Source organism: Poecile atricapillus, chromosome Z (assembly GCF_030490865.1).
Source record: "Poecile atricapillus isolate bPoeAtr1 chromosome Z, bPoeAtr1.hap1, whole genome shotgun sequence".
Lineage (NCBI taxonomy): Eukaryota > Metazoa > Chordata > Aves > Passeriformes > Paridae > Poecile > Poecile atricapillus.
In genome coordinates this window covers 72,376,928-72,397,851 of record NC_081289.1, presented here as the reverse complement: position 1 = coordinate 72,397,851, position 20,924 = coordinate 72,376,928, and the positions used below count along the sequence as shown (strand labels likewise).

Genomic DNA, 20,924 nt, shown 5'->3' with positions numbered 1-20,924 from the left:
GAACTGGAAATTCTTGGCAGCGGGTGAGTCCACAGTTACTTCTACACAGCCTTGGGCCAGGTGTTTCGCTGGTGGAATATCCATCAAGTGGGAAGTCAGACAAGCTGCAAACATGTTTAGACACCAGGGTTAGTCTGCCCCATCTCTCAGTACTGGCCAGAATTTGTAAGCGTGCTCAGAAGGCATTGTCAAAGACATCTCCATGCTGCCAACCAAGGTCTTGCCTGCAGCAAGGAACAGAACCTGGTAGATCTCCTTGTCTCTCAAGTGTGGGACAGCTCTGTGGTAATTTCCTTAGCATTTGCATATGTTTCAAGATCATAGAATTTTGCCACACAAATGACAGGAGAAGAACCTTGCTTGCCTGAAAGAGCAGCTTACCCCCTTACGATAGCTGTCAGATAACAGTCCTCAGGGACCTTTCTTTCCAAGAGTTTGCTAAAGGAAATACTCCATGCTCAGGATTAGAACTGCACAGTTTAGAAACTGATAGCCGAGATGAAAGAATAAGCTGTCTTTTTGTGCTGAGGCAGGAAAGCCCAGCACTTCAGGAACAGGACCAGTGCCCATGCACTTGAGGGGAAAATGTATCATCTGCCTTCTGGCAGACCCCTCCTGCAACCTGCAGCTTTTAGGTATTTACAGCAGAGATCTCCTGTCTGGAGATCTTTCACTCCAAGATCTAAATGGCTTCTCCTTTCTTTGCTGCTGTTTTGTTTCTAGGGCTTTTGGAGAGGTTTCTAGAGCACTTGACATTGCCACAGGAGGAGAGGTAAATGTCAACAGCCCCTGCAGACTCTGCTGCTCTCAAGGCCTTTCCCTACTGGTGAGATCTGTGCATGGAGCTTTGGGTAGAGCTGTGCTGAAAAGGCACAAGAAGCACAGACTGGTGCCAGCCTGCAAATTGCACTTGGGACAGTCTTGGTCCTTCTCAGTTGCCAGTAGAAAGGCAAGGAGGGCAGGGGCTCCTTGCAGAGAAGGAAGTGCCCACTTGCTCTCATTTGCTAAAACCAAGGTTTAGCATCTCACTTAGAGCATCTCACTGTTCTTTGGGGCTACAGCTTCAGAGTCCTGAATCCTCATTTCTGTCTGCCAGCAAATACATCTGAATGTTACTGGTAGCTCATTAGCCACTTGGGAACTGAACATAGGGAGAGATCTGCAAGGTGTCCCTAAAAGCCCAAAGGCCTGCCTGTATCCACAGAGTACCAAGGCCCAGATGACTTCTTTGGAAGTCCAGACAAAGCAGCAGAGAGTGTGGTCAGAGCTTTATGGGTGAGAGTTGATACACCTTTGTTACCAAGTGGACAAGGCAAAGTGTCAGTGGTCAGGTGTCATGTAACTGCCCCCAAGGGAGCAGAGCAATTGGCCGTTGGATTGTCACTTCCTAATTACTCCAATGTCTAATCACAAGGTGCTTTGGCACAGCTTGGCTGTGCCATTCCAGAATCACTCACTCCATGTGAGAAGCTCCATGCCAACTTCCAAAGTTACTCTTTTTCAATATCATTTTAGGTGGCCATAAAGAAAATAAATCTTCAAGAACTGGTCAGGAAGGAAGCAACTGCTTATGAACTCATGGTCATGAAAATGAATACGAACGCCAACATTGTGACCTATTTAGACAGGTGAGTGGTTCTTGTTTTATCCCACCAATGTTTATTTATGTACTTCATGCATGCAAAGTTAAAAACCCACTTTGGATACTGGCAGAAAAAAGAGCTGTTAATTATTGGTTAATTATTATTTCTCACCTTATCTCCAGTGGATGGAAGAGATTTTTGCATTTTGTCTGCATTGTTCTACCCTGGCAATGCAGTTTGAAAATTGTCCAAAAATCTGGACCAGCCCTATCTTAAGAACAAAACACCCTGTAAATTCATTTCCTCCACATTGGATTGGGGCTTAACTTTTTTCGAGTTTTTATGAGCACCTTTGAAGTGCTGATAAACCACCCTAGAGAGAGGTTTTCCCTTGCATTGCTGCCCTTTTTCCTGTGCATATCAGGAAGACTCGGTGCTTATTACCAGAGATACCGTGTGTGACAACTTTTTTATCTGGCTGTTACTAAACTGCATTTTTCACTTGCTGGCCATCTAAGACATCTCCTTTTCTGTAGATGTGCCATTCTTCTTGAGACTGCACAGATTGCAAACACTGCACAGCCTAGAGGCAATGTCTATTCCTTTTATTCTGTCCTTGTCACAAAGGCACCCAGAAACAAGAATCAACTGTTGTCTTTTCCAAACAGCAACGTAGCCATGCATGTTCATCTCCACACCCTTGTTTCCTTCTTTCAGTTACTTTGTGGGGAAGCACCTTTGGCTGGTGATGGAGTACATGGACGGAGGCACTCTGAGAGATATCATCAATGAGACTCAAATGTCGAAAGGAGAGATTGCAGTTGTCAGTCGTGAGGTCAGGGATCCCACCTGTGCTTCCAAGGGCTTGAGCAAGATTATCTGGGAAACAGGGGCTCAGAATGGGAGTGATTTCATGTGCCAAGCTTGGTTTCTGTGTTGCTGGTATGCTATGGGCAAGCAAGAGCCTTTCAAGTGAACTGCCTGCCAGTGTCCCTGCACTCACTCTACTCACTTCTTGTACTCTTATCTTCTGCTGTTGTATTCTAATTCTGTCCCTTGTATTTGGATTTGCTGTTCTCCACCTTGCCTCTCAAAAGGTTTACCTTGTGCTGATCAACACTGCATTCCTTGCCTGTAAAAGCAAAGGTGCTGGTTTGCAGGATTTGAAATGAACAGCAGAGAAGAAAAGAGACTCATTTCTCACAGTCCTCTGCTGACAAGGATAACAGCGCAGCCCAAATGCTGTTTGCTTCTGAGCACACCCACTGCAGCTGCAGTCACTCTGCCTGGTTTGCAGGGGACAGTCTACAACAGCAGTTGCTGCTGCTGGTTCAAACGCTGGCATGCCTTTCCTGACAAAGCTCCTGCTCTGCTACTGTTGCAGCAGCAGGCTCTAGTTCTCAGTGGCACTGTGCTCTGCCATTACTCCCCATTTCCCTGGAAAGGGAATTTTTACAGCTGTTTCCTTTCTTCTGTAATGAAATCACATCACTCGTTTTTCCCCCTCTTTTTGTTTTCTCTCTCAGTGCCTGCAAGGACTGGATTTTCTTCATTCCAACCATGTGATCCATCGAGATGTGAAGAGCTGCAACGTCCTTCTCAGAACTGATGGCTCTGTCAAGCTGGGTCAGTCTATTCTTGGTCAGGTTCAGCCTCCCAGGGATGTGGGGTGTGGGGCTGCTTTCAGTGACTGCCAGCTCCCCAGAAATGGTGCTGCTGGCAGTGCAGGGGCCCCTGCTGTGAGCCGAAGGCACAGTGCACAGAGGTATGACAAGGTACCACAAGCAGTCAAGAGTGGCATTGGTGTGTCCCTTCCAGAGTGAGGGAGCTACAATCTAAAGCTTCAGAAAAAGAAAAGCCATTGCTGGAGGAAGTGTAAAAAAGGTGGGGATTTTTCAAAGCGGCCAATGCCATATTTCCTTGGCTAAAGCCCTGAGGAAATAGAGCAGGGATGGATTTCCAGCAGATGACAAAGTGCATTCTGAGACTGGGAGTGGGCAATTCTTTTGCTTGGTTTCCTAACTGGAGCTGCCTTTCTTGGTGTGTTGTTTTCTCCACAGCTGACTTTGGCCTCTCTGCTCAGCTCACCCCTGAGCACAGGAGACAGAGCTCCGTGGCTGGCACTTCTGGGTGGATGGCGCCTGAAGTCGTGACAGGTCAACCGTACGGCCCCAAAATGGACATATGGTCTTTTGGAATCGTGGGCATCGAAATGGTGGAACGAGAAGTTCCTTACTGGAATGAAACTCCTGTCTCGGTAAGGTGCAAATACTCACTGATCCTGCTGACTTTCTCACCTGTCCCGTTTTCTGTGTGCCACTGGACAAAATGCCATTGCCATCTGCTGGCACTACTTCCACCAAGGTCCCCTTCTGAAAATGTCCCTGCAGCACATCAGCATCTGCTGTAGGTTTGGTTGCATCAGAAGGCAAGTGGCAGGCAACCAGATCAGAAACGTGCCATTTTGGCCTGCAGCCCTGCTGGCCTCCGTGACATTTCTCTTTTGCTTTTTGAAAACTCTTGGAGCTCTGTCTCTAAAGGAGAAGAATTTTTCAATGGAGAGTTCCGCAGTGTGATAAATATCCTTTGAGATGGAGTTGGGACCTTCCCAGTTTCAATTTTCTAGAAAAAGAAAAAAAGAAAAAAAAAAAAAAAAGAAAATGGAAAAGGAAAAGGAAAATGAAAATGAAAAGGAAAAGGGAAAGGACAAGAAAAAAGGAGAAAGGAAAAAGGAAAAAGGAATAGGGGGAGAAAAAGGAAAAGGGGGAATAAGAGGAAGAGGAAGATGAATAGGAAGAGGAAGATGAAGGGGAAAGGGAGGGGGAAGGGAAGGGGAAAAGGAAGGGGGAAGGGAGAATGGAAGGGGAATGAAAAAATGAAGAGGAAAAAGAAAAGGAAAAAATAAAAATAAAAATAAAAATAAAAATAAAAATAAAAATAAAAATAAAAATAAAAATAAAAATAAAAATAAAAATAAAAATAAAAATAAAATCAGGAAGGAGATAAAATAAAAATAAAAAAAGGAAAAGAGAAAGGAAAGGAAAATAATAAAAAAAAAAAGGAAAAGTAAACAGAAAATACAAAAACCAAAGTAGTTCTGCTTGCTTTTTCCTTTATTAACCAAAGCACATCCATTTTTGTCCAAATTCTAGCATCTTTTCCAAATCCTGTGGGACCTCAAAACTTTCAGGCTTTCAAGTCATCTGTACATTGTTCTGTCATGTGTCTGGGTGGCCGGGATAAGTTTAGGATGTGTTTTTCTCCAACTGCAGTTACAATTGTGTGCCAAAGCCCCGGCTGTTTCTTGGTACTTGAACAAGCGGATGAGATTGCAGTCAGGTGCCTGGGGCTGGGATCCAAGGGGTGCGGTTGACGCCGGTGCTGTTCCTTTAGCACAGGAGCAGGGCCATCCCTGGGTTGCACAGTGCTAGTGACAGTGAGGACTCCCCACCATGCCCAGTAGCTGAGCTCAGCTGCAGAGAGACAGGATAAAACTCTCTTTTTGACCTCTGCTACTGTGCAAAAAGTGAAGGAAATTTTTCCTCTGGCTTGAAGAGGATCAAAGTCTCCTTGGTCAGCATCTATTTCGTTGCCACCAGCACTGGTGGGCATTTTCATGCAGACTCCTAGGCCTCTCCCCACTGTCATTTCTGTCTGTTTTAAATGGATTCTGCATCTGCATTTCTTTCAAGAACAGAACAAAAACTTGATGATTTTTGTTTCATGGAAGCTGTGCTTAAGGGACCAACAAGCACGGCAGTATTTCCTTTCCTTGGAAATAGTAGAGCTAGAGCAAATTCCCCCTCCCAAATGGCCTGTCAAGCTATTCACACAAGCTGGTGTGAATCCTCAGAGAAGCAAAAGCTGCATTTGGTGATGGAGTTCTCATTAACCATAGAGCTAGTCAGTGAAAATCAGCTGCCAAGGCAAGATCTGCTGGATGTTGGAAAAGCTGGGGCTGCCTTGGTGTTTAGGTTTTTTGTTGGTATAGGAAAGTCATTTCTGCCTCTCTACCAGGGCAAAAACTGCCACTGCAGAGTGCAGCTGAAACAATGGGCTCTGTGAGAGCAGTTGCAGATGGGAAAGAAGCAGGTGGAGCCTTGTGTTTCTTTTTTCTCCAGCCTCAACTCCTGATAGACATAAGAGGGACACCAAAGCTGTGGCAGCCCAAACTCCTCTCAGCTTTACTGTGTGACTTCCTGAGCTGCTGCCTGCAGACAGACGAGGCGCGGCGCTGGTCTGCCAAGGAGCTCCTGCAGGTAAAATGCCAAGGGGCTGCAGGTGACACAGTGTCTGAGGGATGGGCTCCTTCTCTGCTGAAATCCAAGGCATCAGATGTGCCCCCCTCCTCCTCTCCTCCAATCTTCCTTCTGTTCAAATGGAAATGGTGAGGAATTCTAGACAGGGCAGGGCTGGCAGGGACCTGTAAAGCTCATGTGGTCCAAGTACCCTGCAATGAGCAGGGACATCTCTAAGGGGATCGGAATGTCCAGAGCCCTCTCCCACCTGCCTGGAATGGTTCCAGGGAAAGGGCACCTACAAGCTCTTAGGGCAACTTGTGCCAGTGTTGTAGCGTGTTCTAAGGAAACAAGCTCTTCCTTATTCTGATTCCATCCCCTTTTTCTTTAAACATATTAGCCCATGTCCTACTGTCACTGGACCTATTAAAAAGATGTTCTGCACACCCTCAGAAGCCACTCTGAAGCTTTGGAAAGTGGCTATAAAATCTCCCTGGGGCCTGTTCTTCTCCAGGCTGAGTAACTCCAGCTCTCTCAGTCTGGCAGAGAAAGCACCATTTCTAGAGCCCTGGTAGGGCAAATGTCCCATCAAAATGAAGAAAGAAGAATCAATGGATGAGTGGGATTCTGGGACAGGTTTGACTGTGATGGCAAAGTCCTGCATATGAAGATGGAGGTGCAGATGACCCCGTTGTTCGCCTTTCTGGGTCTGTCTAGGAACCAGAGGAATCCTGATTGAGGCTGTGAAGCACCGATCTTAGAAAGTCATGGTTTATTGAGTTTTGTTGATTTGTTTTTTTCCCTTTTGGGCAGCATCCATTTGTAACATTGGCCGAGCCTGTGTCCAGCCTGGTGCCTCTGATCATTTCAGTGAAGATCAGGAAGGAGGAGAAAGCATTGTGATAATTCCATCAGGACCATTTACTCCAACGCCAGCGTAGAGTTAGATTGTAGACTAGGATTGTAGAGTAGGTTTATAGCGTAGGATTGTGGATTAGGATTGTAGAGTAGGGTTATAGAGTAGGACTGTAAATCAATAACATTTCTGAAATTTTAACTCATCTGGAAGATTCCTTTCTTTCTTACCCTGTGAATAAGCTCAGCATTTCCTTATCAGTTGTCTCTTAAAGGTGCAAAGTGATATTTATGGCTTCTTTGGTGTGCTTTGAAAGTGGGGAAGGCTCTTCTTCAGTCATACTCTCCAAACTGCACTGCCTTTGGAATTTGGCTCACTGGCCAGGTTTTGCCCAGCTGTGTGGTATGTCTAATTGAAGCAGAAAGGGCAATGGCATTTGCGGGCACAAGCAGTGGAGGAGTGGGGCAGCCGAAACATCCTGTGCAGATGCAGGCCTTCAGCTGTGACTCGACAGCATTTGGGTTCCTGCCATTTGGATTTGTATCCCTGTGGTGGTTTCACATTGATTGATATTTGGAGAAGAAGAAAGCAAGCACCCACGGAAGTGATTTCTCTGAGAGATGCTGCTGGGAGTTCCTTCTGTGCTTGGGAAAGGTGAATAGCTGGCTAGTGCTGAGAAGTGACAACATTTTGAACCATTTAGAAATTAGGTCTGCCTCTGTGAGATCTACATTTTAAAAAATAAAGCTTGGGAAATCTCCCTCTTGGCTTCCGGACCCAGAAGGTGACGGAGCTCTGGTGTGGCCGGCCCTGCTCACCCACGGCCTGTGCTCCTGGGGGAGGCTGGGCCGGACCCCAGTGGCTCCTGGATGGGGAATGGAGGCTGCAGGATTTTGGCCCCAGGCAAGTCTGGGCCACAGCTGCTGACATCTCACCGACACTAAGCCCTCTCCTCAGCCCACACCGACGGCTCCAGGCCGAGCCTCCGCTCCCAGCAGCTGCCGGGCAGAGAGAGGGGCCCAGGGCAGCCTGAAATCATCATCACAATTGCTGCAGCCACTGCCCACGACCATCTGCAGACCTGGCAAGATTTAACCCTTGCATTTAACCCTATTAAATGATGCACAGATGAGACCTGCAGACCACAATTCTCCCCTCAGGAGAAAAGGACAAAGAGGGGACACGTAGAAGACAGCATGAAGACACTGGGGTCAGTAAAGTAAGAGTCAAAGAAGGTGAATGAGGAGATGTCTTAGTGTTGGGCTGAAAAATTCTTTTGGTAGGGCCATGGAGATAGACAATGATACCTGGAAATATCTCCTTCAATTCATGAGAGAGGATGGGGGAATGAAGCATTCAAACTGTGCATGTGAACAGAGGCATGCATTGATAAGAAGCCAAGCAGATGTTGGAGTAGCTGTGATCCCATGAGAAGCTTGAAGAGAGAGAGAGAGAGAGATGAGAGTGAGGAAGACGTTTTGCCCCCAGGGAGAGAAGAAGAAAAGCTCTGTTCTCAGAGGTGATGACAGAGACAGATGAAGGGAACATTTGCCTTTGAACAACTCATCCTTAAAATAATACCCCATGGGTTCATAGCCCATGAAGACACATGTAGTAGGGCTGTGAAAATGGGAAGGATTTCACAATTGCAGAACTTAACCTGGGCAGATGCTATTTGTGGAAATGAAAAGCCATGAGAGAACTGTTTCTTGTAGAGAGGTCTCAGTGGCATGACAAGAGAAATCTTCTCTCCCTACAAGAACTGACGGAAGACTATTGTCTAGCTGGTACTGATTTAACATCCCACGTTTTGTGTCTATGCTGTCAGCTGGGAAAGGAAAAAAGTTAGGCAGGTGGGAGGAAAGGAGTCCTGGAAGTCTTATTCTGATGCTTCTCATTCTTGTAGTCCTGTTAATAAAGTTTCTTTATACCTTTGAAGTTTTGAGCCTGTTTTGCCTTTCTCCTAATCCATATCTCCCAGCAAAAACAAATGAGTAAGTGCACTGGTGATTTTAGCCAGTGCTAAACCCACCACATTATTTAGTAATTATAAAATAGAATTATTACAAAAAAAATAATTGTCCTGGTGTGACTTTATATATATTGAGTTCTGCACCTTTAAGGTTTGCTTTGGGAGCTGGAGGGAAGTTGAAGCTGCTGGAGGCTGATGGGACTTTTTTCTCCTGACCAATTACTAGCCATTTCTGAGAAGTGGCAGGGATTCTGACCATTGAAAAGTGAGATCAACTTGTGAATACCTACCTTAAGGCTTAAGACCGGGAATTTCTTGTTCTCTTTGGCTTCCGGCATTTGAACAGGTAGCAAGGCTGCGGCTCCGGCTCAACCTCTTCCCCCCCACCAGGCCGGACAAGGCCGTGGAGGGTAGGGGGGGGAGGAGAAAAGCAGAGCCGGCCGGCCTGACTTGGTTTGCAGTTTCTGCTGCTGGACTGAAACCTGACTCCATGAACATCTGCAGCTTTCCAAGAGTTGAACTCTTTTACTACCTGGATGAAACTTACAGATTAATCCTTTTTTCCCAGAGAGAGGGGAAGAGAGAGAGAGAGGGATAATCAACATGAAGAAGACACGATAAAACCATCAAAGTCAGTGAAGAAAAGAATTAAGTTTTAGATGGAGAAGAGAGAATAAGGAGATGCTTTAATAAGCGGAAATATTTTTCTCTTAAAGCTATAGAGATGGACAATAGTGTTCTGAAAAAAAAATTCCTTTAATTCATGACAGAGTATGTTGGGAGGAATGGAGGGTTTCAAAGTGTGGATTTTGAGCAAAAGGTGGAGTAGCTGTGATACAGTGAGGTGCTGGAACAGAGTGGGAGAAGTAATAGTTGAAGATTTGTGGCTTTGTAGAGGCAAAGAAAACCTTCTGTTTCCAAGGAGGCTCAGAGAGACAGATGAAGAGAACTTTTGCCATTGAATAACTCATCCTTAAAAATGACATCCCTAGACTCATTTGACCCATAACACACCTCAGAGTGATGTGAAATGGGAGGAGACAACTGGTGGCAGATTTTCGGGCAGCTGGCATCAGAGAAATAAAAAGCTATGAAGAAAATTAGTTCTCTTGTAAGAAACACCATAGATTAGCAGAAGAAGACTTCTGTTTCTCTATAAGGACTGATGAAAAGACTTTAACAAGAATTGGGGACTGTTGCAAACACCAAAGTTGTTTTTTTTTGTCTCTATATTATCAGGTGAACAAGGGAATGGTTGGGTAGTGGGGGAGAAAAGGGTTTTCTGGAGGTTTTATTCTGGTTTTCTTTTTCTTGTAGTTTTAGTTAATAAACTTTCTTTATTCCTTTTAAGTTTGCAGCCTGTTTTGCTGTTGTTCTAATCCATATCTCCTAGCAAGAAATTAGTAAGTTTTCTAGTGATTTTTTTAGCAAATCTAAACCACTACAATCCCTAAATGCAATCTCTTTGGCTGGATGAGAGTCTTGCTCAAGTGAGAAAGCAGAAAGATCAGTGGTGGTGCTCTGCAAGTTCTCCTCTGATGCAGAGCTGTCAGCGACTGGGAGGTGAGAGCGGGCTGTAAGAGACGGTCCGAAGTTTCCCTCATCTGCCTCACAACCATGACAATAAGAGAGACCGAGACCCTGAAGACCATAAGGGACTTTGTGCAGGGCTTCTGGCATGGTTGAGGTGGATGCTTGCTAAGTGATTGTTTGGAGGTGTGCTTGACCTGACACCAGCTTTCCAGAGCAACAGGTCACACCACAAGAGTGATTGTTTGCAGGTGTGTTCGCTGTGTTGCCACGTTACACTGCCTTAATTCCTGCTGGTGAGCAGGGACTTGTGAAGAGCGGCCTGCTCTGTGCCTTACACCTGTTTCTCAGAGCAACGGGTCACACCACAATAGCCTATAAATCTCTCCAGCTTTTGGCCAACTGCCCCTCACTTTGAAACAGACTATAAAAGTGACTTTTCTAAGTTACTTTCAGAGAGAGAGATGTCCCCACAGAAGACACCAGCAACCCCATCTTGTCCATTAGTAGCTATAACCCCTGACTTTTTTCTCTCTTTACTTTGCTTCTTTGTCCCTCCCTTTGCTCTCTCTCTCTTTCTCTCTTTCTCTCTCCCTCTCATCTATTGCATAACCCATGTTGTTGGCACTAAAATAAAGGTGCATTATTGCTGTTGTAATTTAACCTGAAATCCCTTTGTGTCCTTTTTGCACTCTGAGATCATACGAACCTCTCACGACTCTGACTTGCGTTAGAGGAACATGAGAGAAGCCCTGCCATATTTGATCCATGTTTGAGCAGGTCTACAAGACAATGAAGAAAACTGTATTGTTTAAGGGGTGGGAACTTGACCCTTGCAAGAGAAACAATGTATTGGTCAATGGGTGAGCAGTTAACTTTTGAAAGAGGAGCAGTGCATCATGGAGGCATTGTTGGCATGGAGTCGGTATTCTGAGCCATCATGGTCTCATCTCACGTGGTGGCCATGTGGGAGCTGATGCTGTCAATGGGAAAATCCCACTCCTGAGCGGGAGATATAAGGCCTGGTTCTGGGCTGGAGGGGTGAGAAGGATGAGATGCAGACTGTTTTGATGCAGGGGATGTCCTGAAATTGCACTGCCTACCTTCCTCTCCTGCCGAGCACCAAGGTTCAGCTCCTTCTCCTGTTCAGAGTGTTTCTGGGAATCCAGGGGTTGGTATGTATTATTTGATTGTGCAAATAATGGAATAAATTTTCTTTGCAACTCCCATTGTGTCTTGGCTTCTTTTCTACATGGGTCTCCTTTTGAAGCTATGACAATGACCACCAGAGAGCCTCAGGACAACCCTATTTTCATTTCAATAGATTCTGAGAGGTGATTTAGATATGTCAAATAATCTGGGGAAATGGTTAGCCTGTGAGTTTCAGCAAAGTATTCAATATGTCTTAGTTATATGGATACAAACTAGTAGGTGAGATTGCTACATGTGCACAATTTAGGGAAGGGATTCTCCACACACCCTGCACTGTAATAGAGTAATGCATCCTTTCAAACCCTGAGCTGGCTGTGGGGAACTGGCCCTGCTTGGTCACTTTCATTTTGGCCATTTCTCTTGAGCAGTTAAGAAAGATCAAAACAAAACCTTTTCCATCTGTTTCCCTCTGGTTTACCTTTTTCAAGGCCAAAGCTCTGTGCTGTAGGTGGCCTGACAGTGTGCAGAGTAATTAGCTCCCAAAACCCCCTTGGTTTTCCCAGAAGTCATCATCACTTATTCCCAGGTGTGTCCAGCTCTGGCAGGAGAAAGAGCCCACAGCACAGTGGGCACCGTGCCCTGCCCAGCCAGAGTTCTCTGGCACTGAGCAGCAGCAGCAGCAGCAGTGCCAGCACTTTTCAATCTGCTCCTGCCTTGGCTTCACCTGGGGGACAGAAGGCTCTGGAAATCAGCACTGCCACTCACGTTCCCAGCTTGGAGCAGCTGCTGCTGCTGCAAGTGGGAAGATCCTGCCAGTTCGACTGCTTCCAAATGGGAATAAAGGCAGAGGTAGAGACGGACACACAGAGAAGCTCTGGGCTTGTGCAAGAAATGGGAAAAGCTATGGGGGAATGGGTTAGGAATTATTACAGCTCCTTTGTCAATAGTGCCTTTTCTCCTGCCTTTTTCTACCTTCACATTTCCTATCATTTCTCCCTTTCCAATCATGATTGTCACAACTCTCTTGACCATTTCTCACTCTTGTTTCCCAGCCTTTTCACCTCATCTTCCTCACACTTTTCTTCTCACCTTTCCCACCCTTTTCTCCCCTCTCGTTTCTTTATCCCAGGTTGCTTTCTCAAAATTTCTCCTTACGTTTCTCACTTTTCTCCTCATGATTCTCACTCTTTTTCTCTCATGTTTCTCACACTTTTTCCTCATATTTACATTCTTTTCTCTTCATGGTCCTTACACTTTTGCTCTCATATTTGTGCCCTTTTTTCACTCATGTTTTCTGACTTTTCCCATCCTCATGTTTCTCTTTTTTTTTCCCCTCCTCAGGTTTCCACAATGTTCCCCTCACATTTCCTGCCTGTTTTACTCTTTTTACAGATAACACTTCTCATGCTCTTCCCCTCACATCCTCTCCCTTCTCTCCCCTTGTTTCCCACCATTTTGCACTCATGTTGCCTAGAATTTTCCCATCATATTTCCTGCCCTTTTCTCCCCTCACCTTCTTCTCCTCTTTTCACTCACATTTCTCACCATTTGCTCCTCACGTTTCCCACCCTTTGCCACTCGGCTTTCCTACCCTTTTCTTCCCTCCTGTAGTGGCCAGAGATCTGGCCAATGGTGTGTCCATTCTTCCCTGGAGGGAGGAGACCCCTTAGGCTGCAGATGGTTGCCCTCTCCTTGGGGGAGAGACCCTGGCTGGCCACCTTTACAGGTGTGCTGAGGTAAAAAAGCCACCCCGGCATGCCTCCAGTTTTATGTACATTCTGTGTTTCTCACTGGTTATTCCCTTTGACCCACCCTTTTCCACAGGGGATAAAAAGCAAGTTCTCTCTGACCCTAGCAGCTTTTGAACTGGGATTTCTTGGAGGAGAAAGCTGAATTAAAACCTCCTGAGAGATCAGAGCTATGAAGCTCTGTCTCTTTTCTTCTGTATTTGCCTTAAGAGCTGTTTTCACTCCACCAGCCCTTTGGAGGGCTAAAGAGCTGAAAGCCCGGAAGCAGCTGCTGAGGTGCCCGAGCCCTGAAGTTCTCACCACCCCACCGTCACACACAGCTGACTTCACCTTCCCATTTCTCTCCTTTTCTTACTCACATTTCTTACACTTGTGACCTCCCATTTTCTGCCTTTTTCCTCTCCCATTTCTTCACCCACTGCTTCCTGTCAGTGACTGTTTCTCTTCAGTAGTTGATGGGTTTCTCTTGCTTTTTTCCTGCAATCCCTTACTCAAAATATCGGGTGCTAGAGCAGTAGCCCAGGAAGCCTCTGTTTGCGCATCTGCTGAACACAAAATCTCTGCTCAATCTAATGAATCTCATGAAGAAGAACCTAAGCCACAATGGATTTCCTGCTGCAGTTTGATGGGTTATTTTCATTCCTACATAGTCTTCATAGTGTTCTAAATAAATAGGTACCCTGAGGGATACCTATCACAGGTGAGCACCCACTGCACAGTCTGCTTTCAATTAAATCCCATCTCCATCTTCATCACCTCACACTCACTATGAGTCCTGCATGGAAGAACCAGGCTCTGATGCCTCTTTCTGCTTTTGGTACTTTTTTTAAGCAAACAAAATATTCTATTTTAAAACATTCAAACCCTGGAGTTTCTTTCTATTTTCACCTCAGACTACTTCCAGCTGAGGTTACAAACTGGCTGGTATGTGTTTGTGTGCACAGACCACAGGTGCCACCCTGTGTCCATGCCCCGGGTGTCTGTCAGTGTCCATTGAAACAGACGGCTGGAAGAGGAGCTCTGACCGCCCTGCGCTGTTCTGGGGCTGGGCTGGGCTGGTAGAGGCTGCAGAGCACTCTGAGAGGCATAGCCTCAGCTCTGGCCACCATCTTGTGCATGGCACAGCCTCAGCTCTGGCCGCCATCTCGTGTGTGGCACAGCCTCAGCTCTGGCCACCATCTTGTGCATGGCTGCCTCAGCCCCAGCCGCCATCTTGTGCATTGTGGCAGCTCTGAGGGCTGTGCGAGGGATGCTCTTCCCCAGCGCTGTTTCGTGTCCTTTCCTTTCCCAGGACGGCATTTGGAAATGATGCTTCTGTCCTGGGTTACCCTGTTTCGGCCTTGTCAATACACAACTCGCTCTCTTACTCTTACTATGATTAGAAGATCCTAAGAAGAAAATGAAAATCATACCAGGATTATGATGCATAAAAATAGTCAAGAAAACAGTACTCCATAGTGCAGGGCCTATAGAGCAATATAGAGTTTATTCACCACCCCAAGTGAGGAAAATATCTCTGCCACTTGTCCATTCTTTGCACAGTAGAAGCTTTTCAACTTTTTTAACTTAATGGGCACATTGTACTTTCCCAACCTTCATATTTTCTAATTCCTTGATTATGGAAGGCCTTGTAGCAGGTCTCTGCACGAGGTGGTCGTCAGCCTCCTGGTGGTCGTTGCAGATGAAGGCCAAGCCAGGTCCTTTCCAGTGCAACCCCCACAAGCGGCTGCCAGGCAGAGAAAGGGGAAGCCATCAGTCTGCAGCTGAAATGAAAAACAGCAGGAGCCAAAGACCAGCCACACAGCCAGAAGAGCCATGACCATTGTGGTCAGGTCCCTGAGATCTTAGCACAACCACAACACGGCCTCAAATCCATCACCGTAACTATTTCAACCACTACCCAGCAAATATTATCGTAACCATCTTCAGGCCTGGGTGAGATATTAACTCTTTCACTGCACAGAGAAGACCTAGAGACCTTAATCCTCTCTCAAGAGAGAGAAAAAGACACGTAAAAGATAACATAAAAGTCAATAAAAAAAGATCAAGTTCCAAATCAAAGGAGCATGAGGAGATGCCCTAATATGCCATTGCCATCTGCTGCAAGGACTTCCACCAAGGGCCCCTTCTACAAATGTCCCTGCAGCACATCAGCATCAGCTCTTGGTTTGGTTGCATCAGTGGGGCAACTCAAGCCTTACCCCACGCAAACAAATCTCCATTCTCAGACAACATTTTCCTTTGGGTTATTGTTCCAGCTCTTTTGGCTGTGTAGATGGCCCTAATAACAGGAAACAAGCATCTCAGAACTGGTGTCATTTTTTCCAGCAATGAAGGAAAGAATCTCAAACCAAACCAAGTTTTTGAGAGAAACTGGTTTTGAGAGAAGAAGTGCAACCCCATTCTTCTCACAGAGAGACTTGCCTGCAACCTGGAAAGGATAGTTTAAAGCCACAGAGTCCCTGCTGCTTCTTGTGCCGTGCTGCTGAAACACTTAGTGACCATATTCTTTCAAAACCCAAGCCACTTTCTCCATATCACCAAGCTGGAGCCTGGTGATGGGGAGAGCCTGCCAAAACCTCCAGTTTCTTTCTGGCACTTTCTGGGATGGACCCAGCATTTATGCATTGACTTGAGTATCCAACAAGCAGAGGCTTACCAAAGGCATGACACTTCTCTTTCTTCTGATTTCACCAGGAATATTTTCCTATTACTGCATAAGGGAACCTGAAATTTTCAGACTGCTGAGAGACAAAGCTGCAGGTGGCTCCTGTGTGCCCAAACAGGCATTTTTATCTCAATACATTTGTGGAGCCATCTTAATGTATCTGTGTTGAATAGGAGATCCCAAATATTTGTTTCCTTCCCTGAAGAGCACCTGGGGGATTTCCTTTCTTTTCTTCCAATTACCATTGTTTTCAACAACAGGACAAAAACTTAATGAGTTTTGTTTTATGGCAGCTGTGCTTAAGGGACCAACAAGCACTGCAGAGATGCCTTTTATGTAATAATCCTTGGAAAGAGTAGAGTTAGTTAGAATAGCAAAATCCCTCTTCCAGGAAGCCTGTCAAGCTGGTGTGAATCCTCAGAGAAGGAAACATGTATTTGCATGTCTTTATTTTCCCACTAACTACATCAGTCCATGAAATCAGCTGCCAAAGCCAGACCTGCTGGATGTTGGAAAAGCTGGGTCTGCTTTGGGGCTTGGGTTTTTTGATGATACAGGGAAGTCATCTCTGCCTCTCTGCCAGGGCAAAAGCTGCCACTGCAGAGTGGAGCTGAAACAATGGGCTCTGGGAGAGCAGTTGCAGATGGGAAAGGAGCAGGTGGAGCCTCTTGTTTCCTTTTTGCTCCAGGTTCAACTCCTGATAGCCGAAGGAGGACCCCCACAGCTGCAGCAGCCCGAACTCCTCTCAGCTTTGCTGCGTGACTTCCTGAGCTGCTGCCTGCAGAGAGACGAGGCGCTGGTCTGCCTGCAGGTAAAATGCCAAGGGGCTGCAGGTGACACAGTGTCTGATGGATGGGCTCCTTCTCTGCTGAATTCCAAGGCATCAGATGTGCCCCCCTCCTCCTCCCTTCCAATCTTGGTGCCGTTCAACTGAGAATGGTGAGGAATCCTAGGCCAGACAGGGCTGGCAGGTGTCTGTAAAGCTCATGTGGCCCAAATGCCCTGCAGGGAGCAGGGACATCTTTAAAGAGAACAGGATACTCAGACCTGAGATATTTCCAGGGATGGGGCACCTACCAGCTCTTGGGCCAACCTATGCCACTGCAGCCCCATGCTCCTTAAACCTACTCTGACTCAATCCCCTTTTCATTTAAAAAATATTCCCCTGCCTTTGAAGCTCTTAGCTTGGAAAATCATGCTTTCTTCTTGTTTCCTTTTCCTTTCTACAGCATCAATTTTTAACATCGGCCAAGCCTGGGTGCAGCCTGGTGCCACTCATCCTTTCAGTGAAACAGTGGAAGGAGAGAAGGATAATGTTCTAATCAATTTAGAACAGTTTTCGCCATGGCCATCTTAGAGTAGAATTGTAGAGTAGGAATTTAGAGAAGGATTGTAGAGTAGGAGTGTAGACAAGGATTGTAGAGTAGGAATGTAGACAAGGATTGTAGAGTAGGATTATAGAGTAGGATTTTAAATCAATAAACATTATGAAACCTCAACTCCTTTGGATGATTCCCTTCCTTCTGACCCTGTGAGAAAGCTCAATGTTTCCTTCTGAACTGCCAGTTTTTTCTTAGAGGTGGAAAGTGACATTGATGGCTTCTTTGGTATGGTTTGTAAGTGGGGAAAGCTCTTCTTCATGCATCTGCTCCAGATCACACTGCCTTTGGAATATGGCCCAATGGCCAAGTTTTGCCCAGCTGTGGCATTTCCAGTTGAGGCAGAAACAGCAATGGCATTTGCAGGAAAAACCAAAGGAGGAGTGGTGCAACACAAACATCCTGTGCAGATGCAGGCTGTGCAGAAGTGACTCGAGAGTATTTGGGTTCCTGCCACTTGGATTTGTGTCTCAAATGGAATCTCTCTGTCTGGAGGAGAGTCTTGCTCTAGTGAGAAAGCAGAAAGATCAGTGAGGGTGCTCTGCAAGGTCTCCTCTGGTGCAGAGCTGTCAGCGACTGGGAGGTGAGAGCGGGCCCGACCTTGCCCAGGCTGGAGCCCCAGCAGAGCCCTGGCAGAGCCTGGAGCAGCCTGAGCCTCGTCAGAGACAGGCTGGAAGGAGGCCCTTGGAGCTGCAAGAGGCAGCAGCCCGGCCCTGGGTGCCTCTTGCTGGGAGCAGGCAAATCCTCCACTCTCAGAGCCAAGCTGGCAGCTGGCTGCTCCTGAGGGGAAGCGTAGCCGTGCTGGGCACAGCACGGACTGGTGCCATTGGCCATCTGGAGTCTGCGCAGGAGGAAAGAAAGGCAAACAGCAGCTGAGGACTGGTGCCCTGGCTGACCATTCCTGCTCTTCTGCCGGCTGCCCTGGAACTGCTGGCAATGGTCAGCAGTGTGTGCAGCACTCTGGGCACAGGGGGAGGGAGCCGGGCTGCTCTGCAGGCTGGAGCACAGGGCAGTGTCCTTCAGGCACGGCATTTCTGCCAGGGGAACCGAGGCCAGCGTGAGGCAGTGACAGCAAGTCAGGTCAGATGTGCAGGAGCCAGTGCCTCACACAGCTCTGGGACAAAGTGCCTGCAGTCCTGGAGCTCTGCACTGAGCCAGAGCAAAGGTGTGAAATGCAGTGTGTTTTGCAGAAATATTCAGGGGTACCAGGCCAGCCTGCTTTGTGCTCTCTGGTGCAGAGCAAGCACTGTGCAATGCAGCTCGGAGCTGCTGGGAGAGAGAGAGAATGAGGATGTGCCTGAGGCTTCTCCTTCAGTAGTGATTTGGAAGGGAGCAGAAGGGTTTCAGTAGGCAATTTGTGTTTTCTTCCTTCATTTCTGAATGCAAGACACAATGTGGCTTCATGCAGCAAGAGCACTTGCAGAATTTCTTGACTATAAGTTTGTGTTTGATTCCCAGTAAAGGAAGGAGAGGTGTTGGGAAATGTTGAAGTGTAAACAATAGGGCTTAATCTTGTGAATTCTGTTAATTTTAACAAACAGTGCTGAGGCCTGGACTCCCCCACTGCAGTGATTAGTGTGTGCAAGTGGCTATCTTAGCCTTGAGAATAAAGAGAGTGGTCCTGTTAAGAAGGTAGCTGGGAGGCATTCAAGGGTAGAAAGTGGTTTTAGGAGTCTCTTGACATCCAGAGGAGAAGATGAGGAATGGGTGTTTCCAAAAGACTGTGTCAGGGACCGGAGTCAGGTTTGAGGCCCTGCCATATTTAATCCATGTTTGAGCAGATCAACAAGACAATGAAGAGAGCTGTATCATTTAAGAGGTGGGAACTTGACCCTTGCCAGAGAAACAATGTATTGGTCAATGGGTGGGCAGTTAACTTTTGAAAGAGGAACAGTGCATAATGGAGACATTGTTGGCATGGAGTCAGTATTCTGAGCCATCGTGGTCTCATCTCACGTGCTGGCCATGTGGGAGCTGATGCTGTGTCATGGAGTTACTTTACCTTTAAGGAAAGTTGGAGTTGCTGGGGACTGCCTGGAGTCTTTTCTCCTGACCAATTATCGGTCATTGCTGAGAATTGACAGCAGTTTTAGCCATTGAAAAGTGGGATCAACTTGTGAACCCCACCTTGAAGTAAAAAACCCAGAACTCTCTTGTTCTCTTTGTTTCTTGGCTGTGAAAAGTAGCAGACCTCTGGCTGGCCTCCAGTTCCCTGCCCAGCCCATGCGGCCGGAGGGGGGCCGGGCTGGGCCTGCCGTTCTCCCGGCCGGGAGATGGGGCCTGCGGGGGCTTGCCCCGAGCCAAGCCGGGCCGGGCCGGGCCGGTTCCTGGCTTGGCTGCAGGTTTTGCTGTGATGGAATTTACCAGAAACTGCCGAGTAAAGAAGGAGAGGGGCTGTGGGCCTGCTGCAAGCAGAGACGGTGACCACACTCTCTAGAGCAGCTATGAAAAACTTTCCATCGCAGATGGCTCCAGCTCCTGTTCAGCAGAGATCACCGAACTATCTACAAAAGCTTGAGCAGGATTTTAACTCTTTCTTATCCAGATGAGACTTGCGGATTAATCTTTTTATCCAGAGAGAGAAAAGGAGAGTGAACAACATGAAAAGCGACTTTATAAACTGCTAGTGGCAAGAAAGAAAAGAAGCTTCAAGAAAGGTAGAGAATTAAGAAGATGCTTTAATTAAGCTGAAATATCTTTCTGTTAAAACTATGGGGATGGACAATGAAGTCCTGAAAAGAACTCCTTTAATTCATGATAGAGTATGGGGAGGAATAGAGTGTTCAAAGTGTAAATTTGAGTAAAAAGTAGAGTAATTGTGGTATAGTGAAGTGCTGGGAGATTTGAAGCCTTGAGAGGCAATGAGAAAAGTGTTTTCTAGTGAAGCTCACAGAAACAGATGAAGAATACTTTTTGCTTTTGAATAACTTATCCTTAAAAATGCTATCCCTAAACATCATGACCCATAACACATTTCAGAGTGATGTAGAATGGGAGGGGTGGGCTCTGATAACAGCAGCTCTGGGCAGCTGATATCAGAGAAACGGAAAACTATAACAAAAATAGTTTTCTTGTGAGAAACTCCATAAATTAACAGAAAGAAACTTCTGTTTCTCTACAGACACTGATGAAAAGACTGTAGAAAGAATTAGAACTGTTTAAACCATCAAAGTTCTAAAGTTTCTGTCTCTGTTGTCATGTGAACAAAGGAATGGTGGGCAGTAAGAAATGAAAAGGTTTTTTCTGGAAGTTCATTCTGGTGTTCTTATTATTGTAGTTTGTCAATAAACTTTCTTTATTCCTTTTAAGTTTTACGCCTGTTTTGCTCTTGTTTTAATCCATATCTCACAACAAGAAATAAGTAATTTTTTCCCCTTTGATTAATTACTGGTTTAAAACCACAACATGCTGTCACTGGGAAAATTCCACTCCTGAGCAGGAGATATAAGGCCTGGTTCTGGCTTGGACAGGTGAGAAGGATGAGATGCTGTCTCAGTTCTAGAAGACAGGTGTCTGCTAGGGAGAGCAGGAGCCTCCCGTGGGATGAAATTATTATTTCATAATAATAAAATTATGAAATTTTATTATCCCTCCCTCCAAATTATTATAAATTTGATATCAAGGGGCTTTCAGGCAGAGATCTGGGGATAGGAATAACAGTTCTTTACTAGTATAACCAGGCAAACAAACAAACAATAACTACAGCAATAACAAGAACACAGAACCAGGGACCCCAGGACAGCTTTCTCGGCTGAGATGGGATGGAGGAGAGCTTTTGTTTTCACAAACCCCTCGGGC

At 46.2% G+C, this 20,924-nt stretch overlaps 1 protein-coding gene across 1 annotated transcript; it reads left to right on the top strand.

Moving 5' to 3' along the window:
- Positions 1-1,562: 1,562 nt before the first annotated feature.
- LOC131592758 (serine/threonine-protein kinase PAK 3-like) lies at positions 1,563-4,187 on the top strand. The gene is made up of 4 exons (XM_058864504.1): positions 1,563-1,628; positions 2,301-2,418; positions 3,110-3,194; positions 3,644-4,187. Exons 1-4 carry the CDS (start codon positions 1,579-1,581, stop codon positions 3,991-3,993), a joined length of 603 nt encoding a protein of 200 aa, XP_058720487.1. The 5' UTR covers positions 1,563-1,578; the 3' UTR covers positions 3,994-4,187.
- The last annotated feature ends 16,737 nt before the right edge of the window (positions 4,188-20,924 follow it).

Coding starts and splice junctions, on each gene's coding strand:
- LOC131592758 (XM_058864504.1), top strand. CDS start 1,579: ATGGTCATGAAAATGAATACGAACGCCAACATTGTGACCTATTTAGAC. Junction 1,629..2,300: donor ATTGTGACCTATTTAGACAG/GTGAGTGGTTCT, acceptor TCCTTCTTTCAG/TTACTTTGTGGGGAAGCACC. Junction 3,195..3,643: donor CGTCCTTCTCAGAACTGATG/GCTCTGTCAAGC, acceptor TTTTCTCCACAG/CTGACTTTGGCCTCTCTGCT.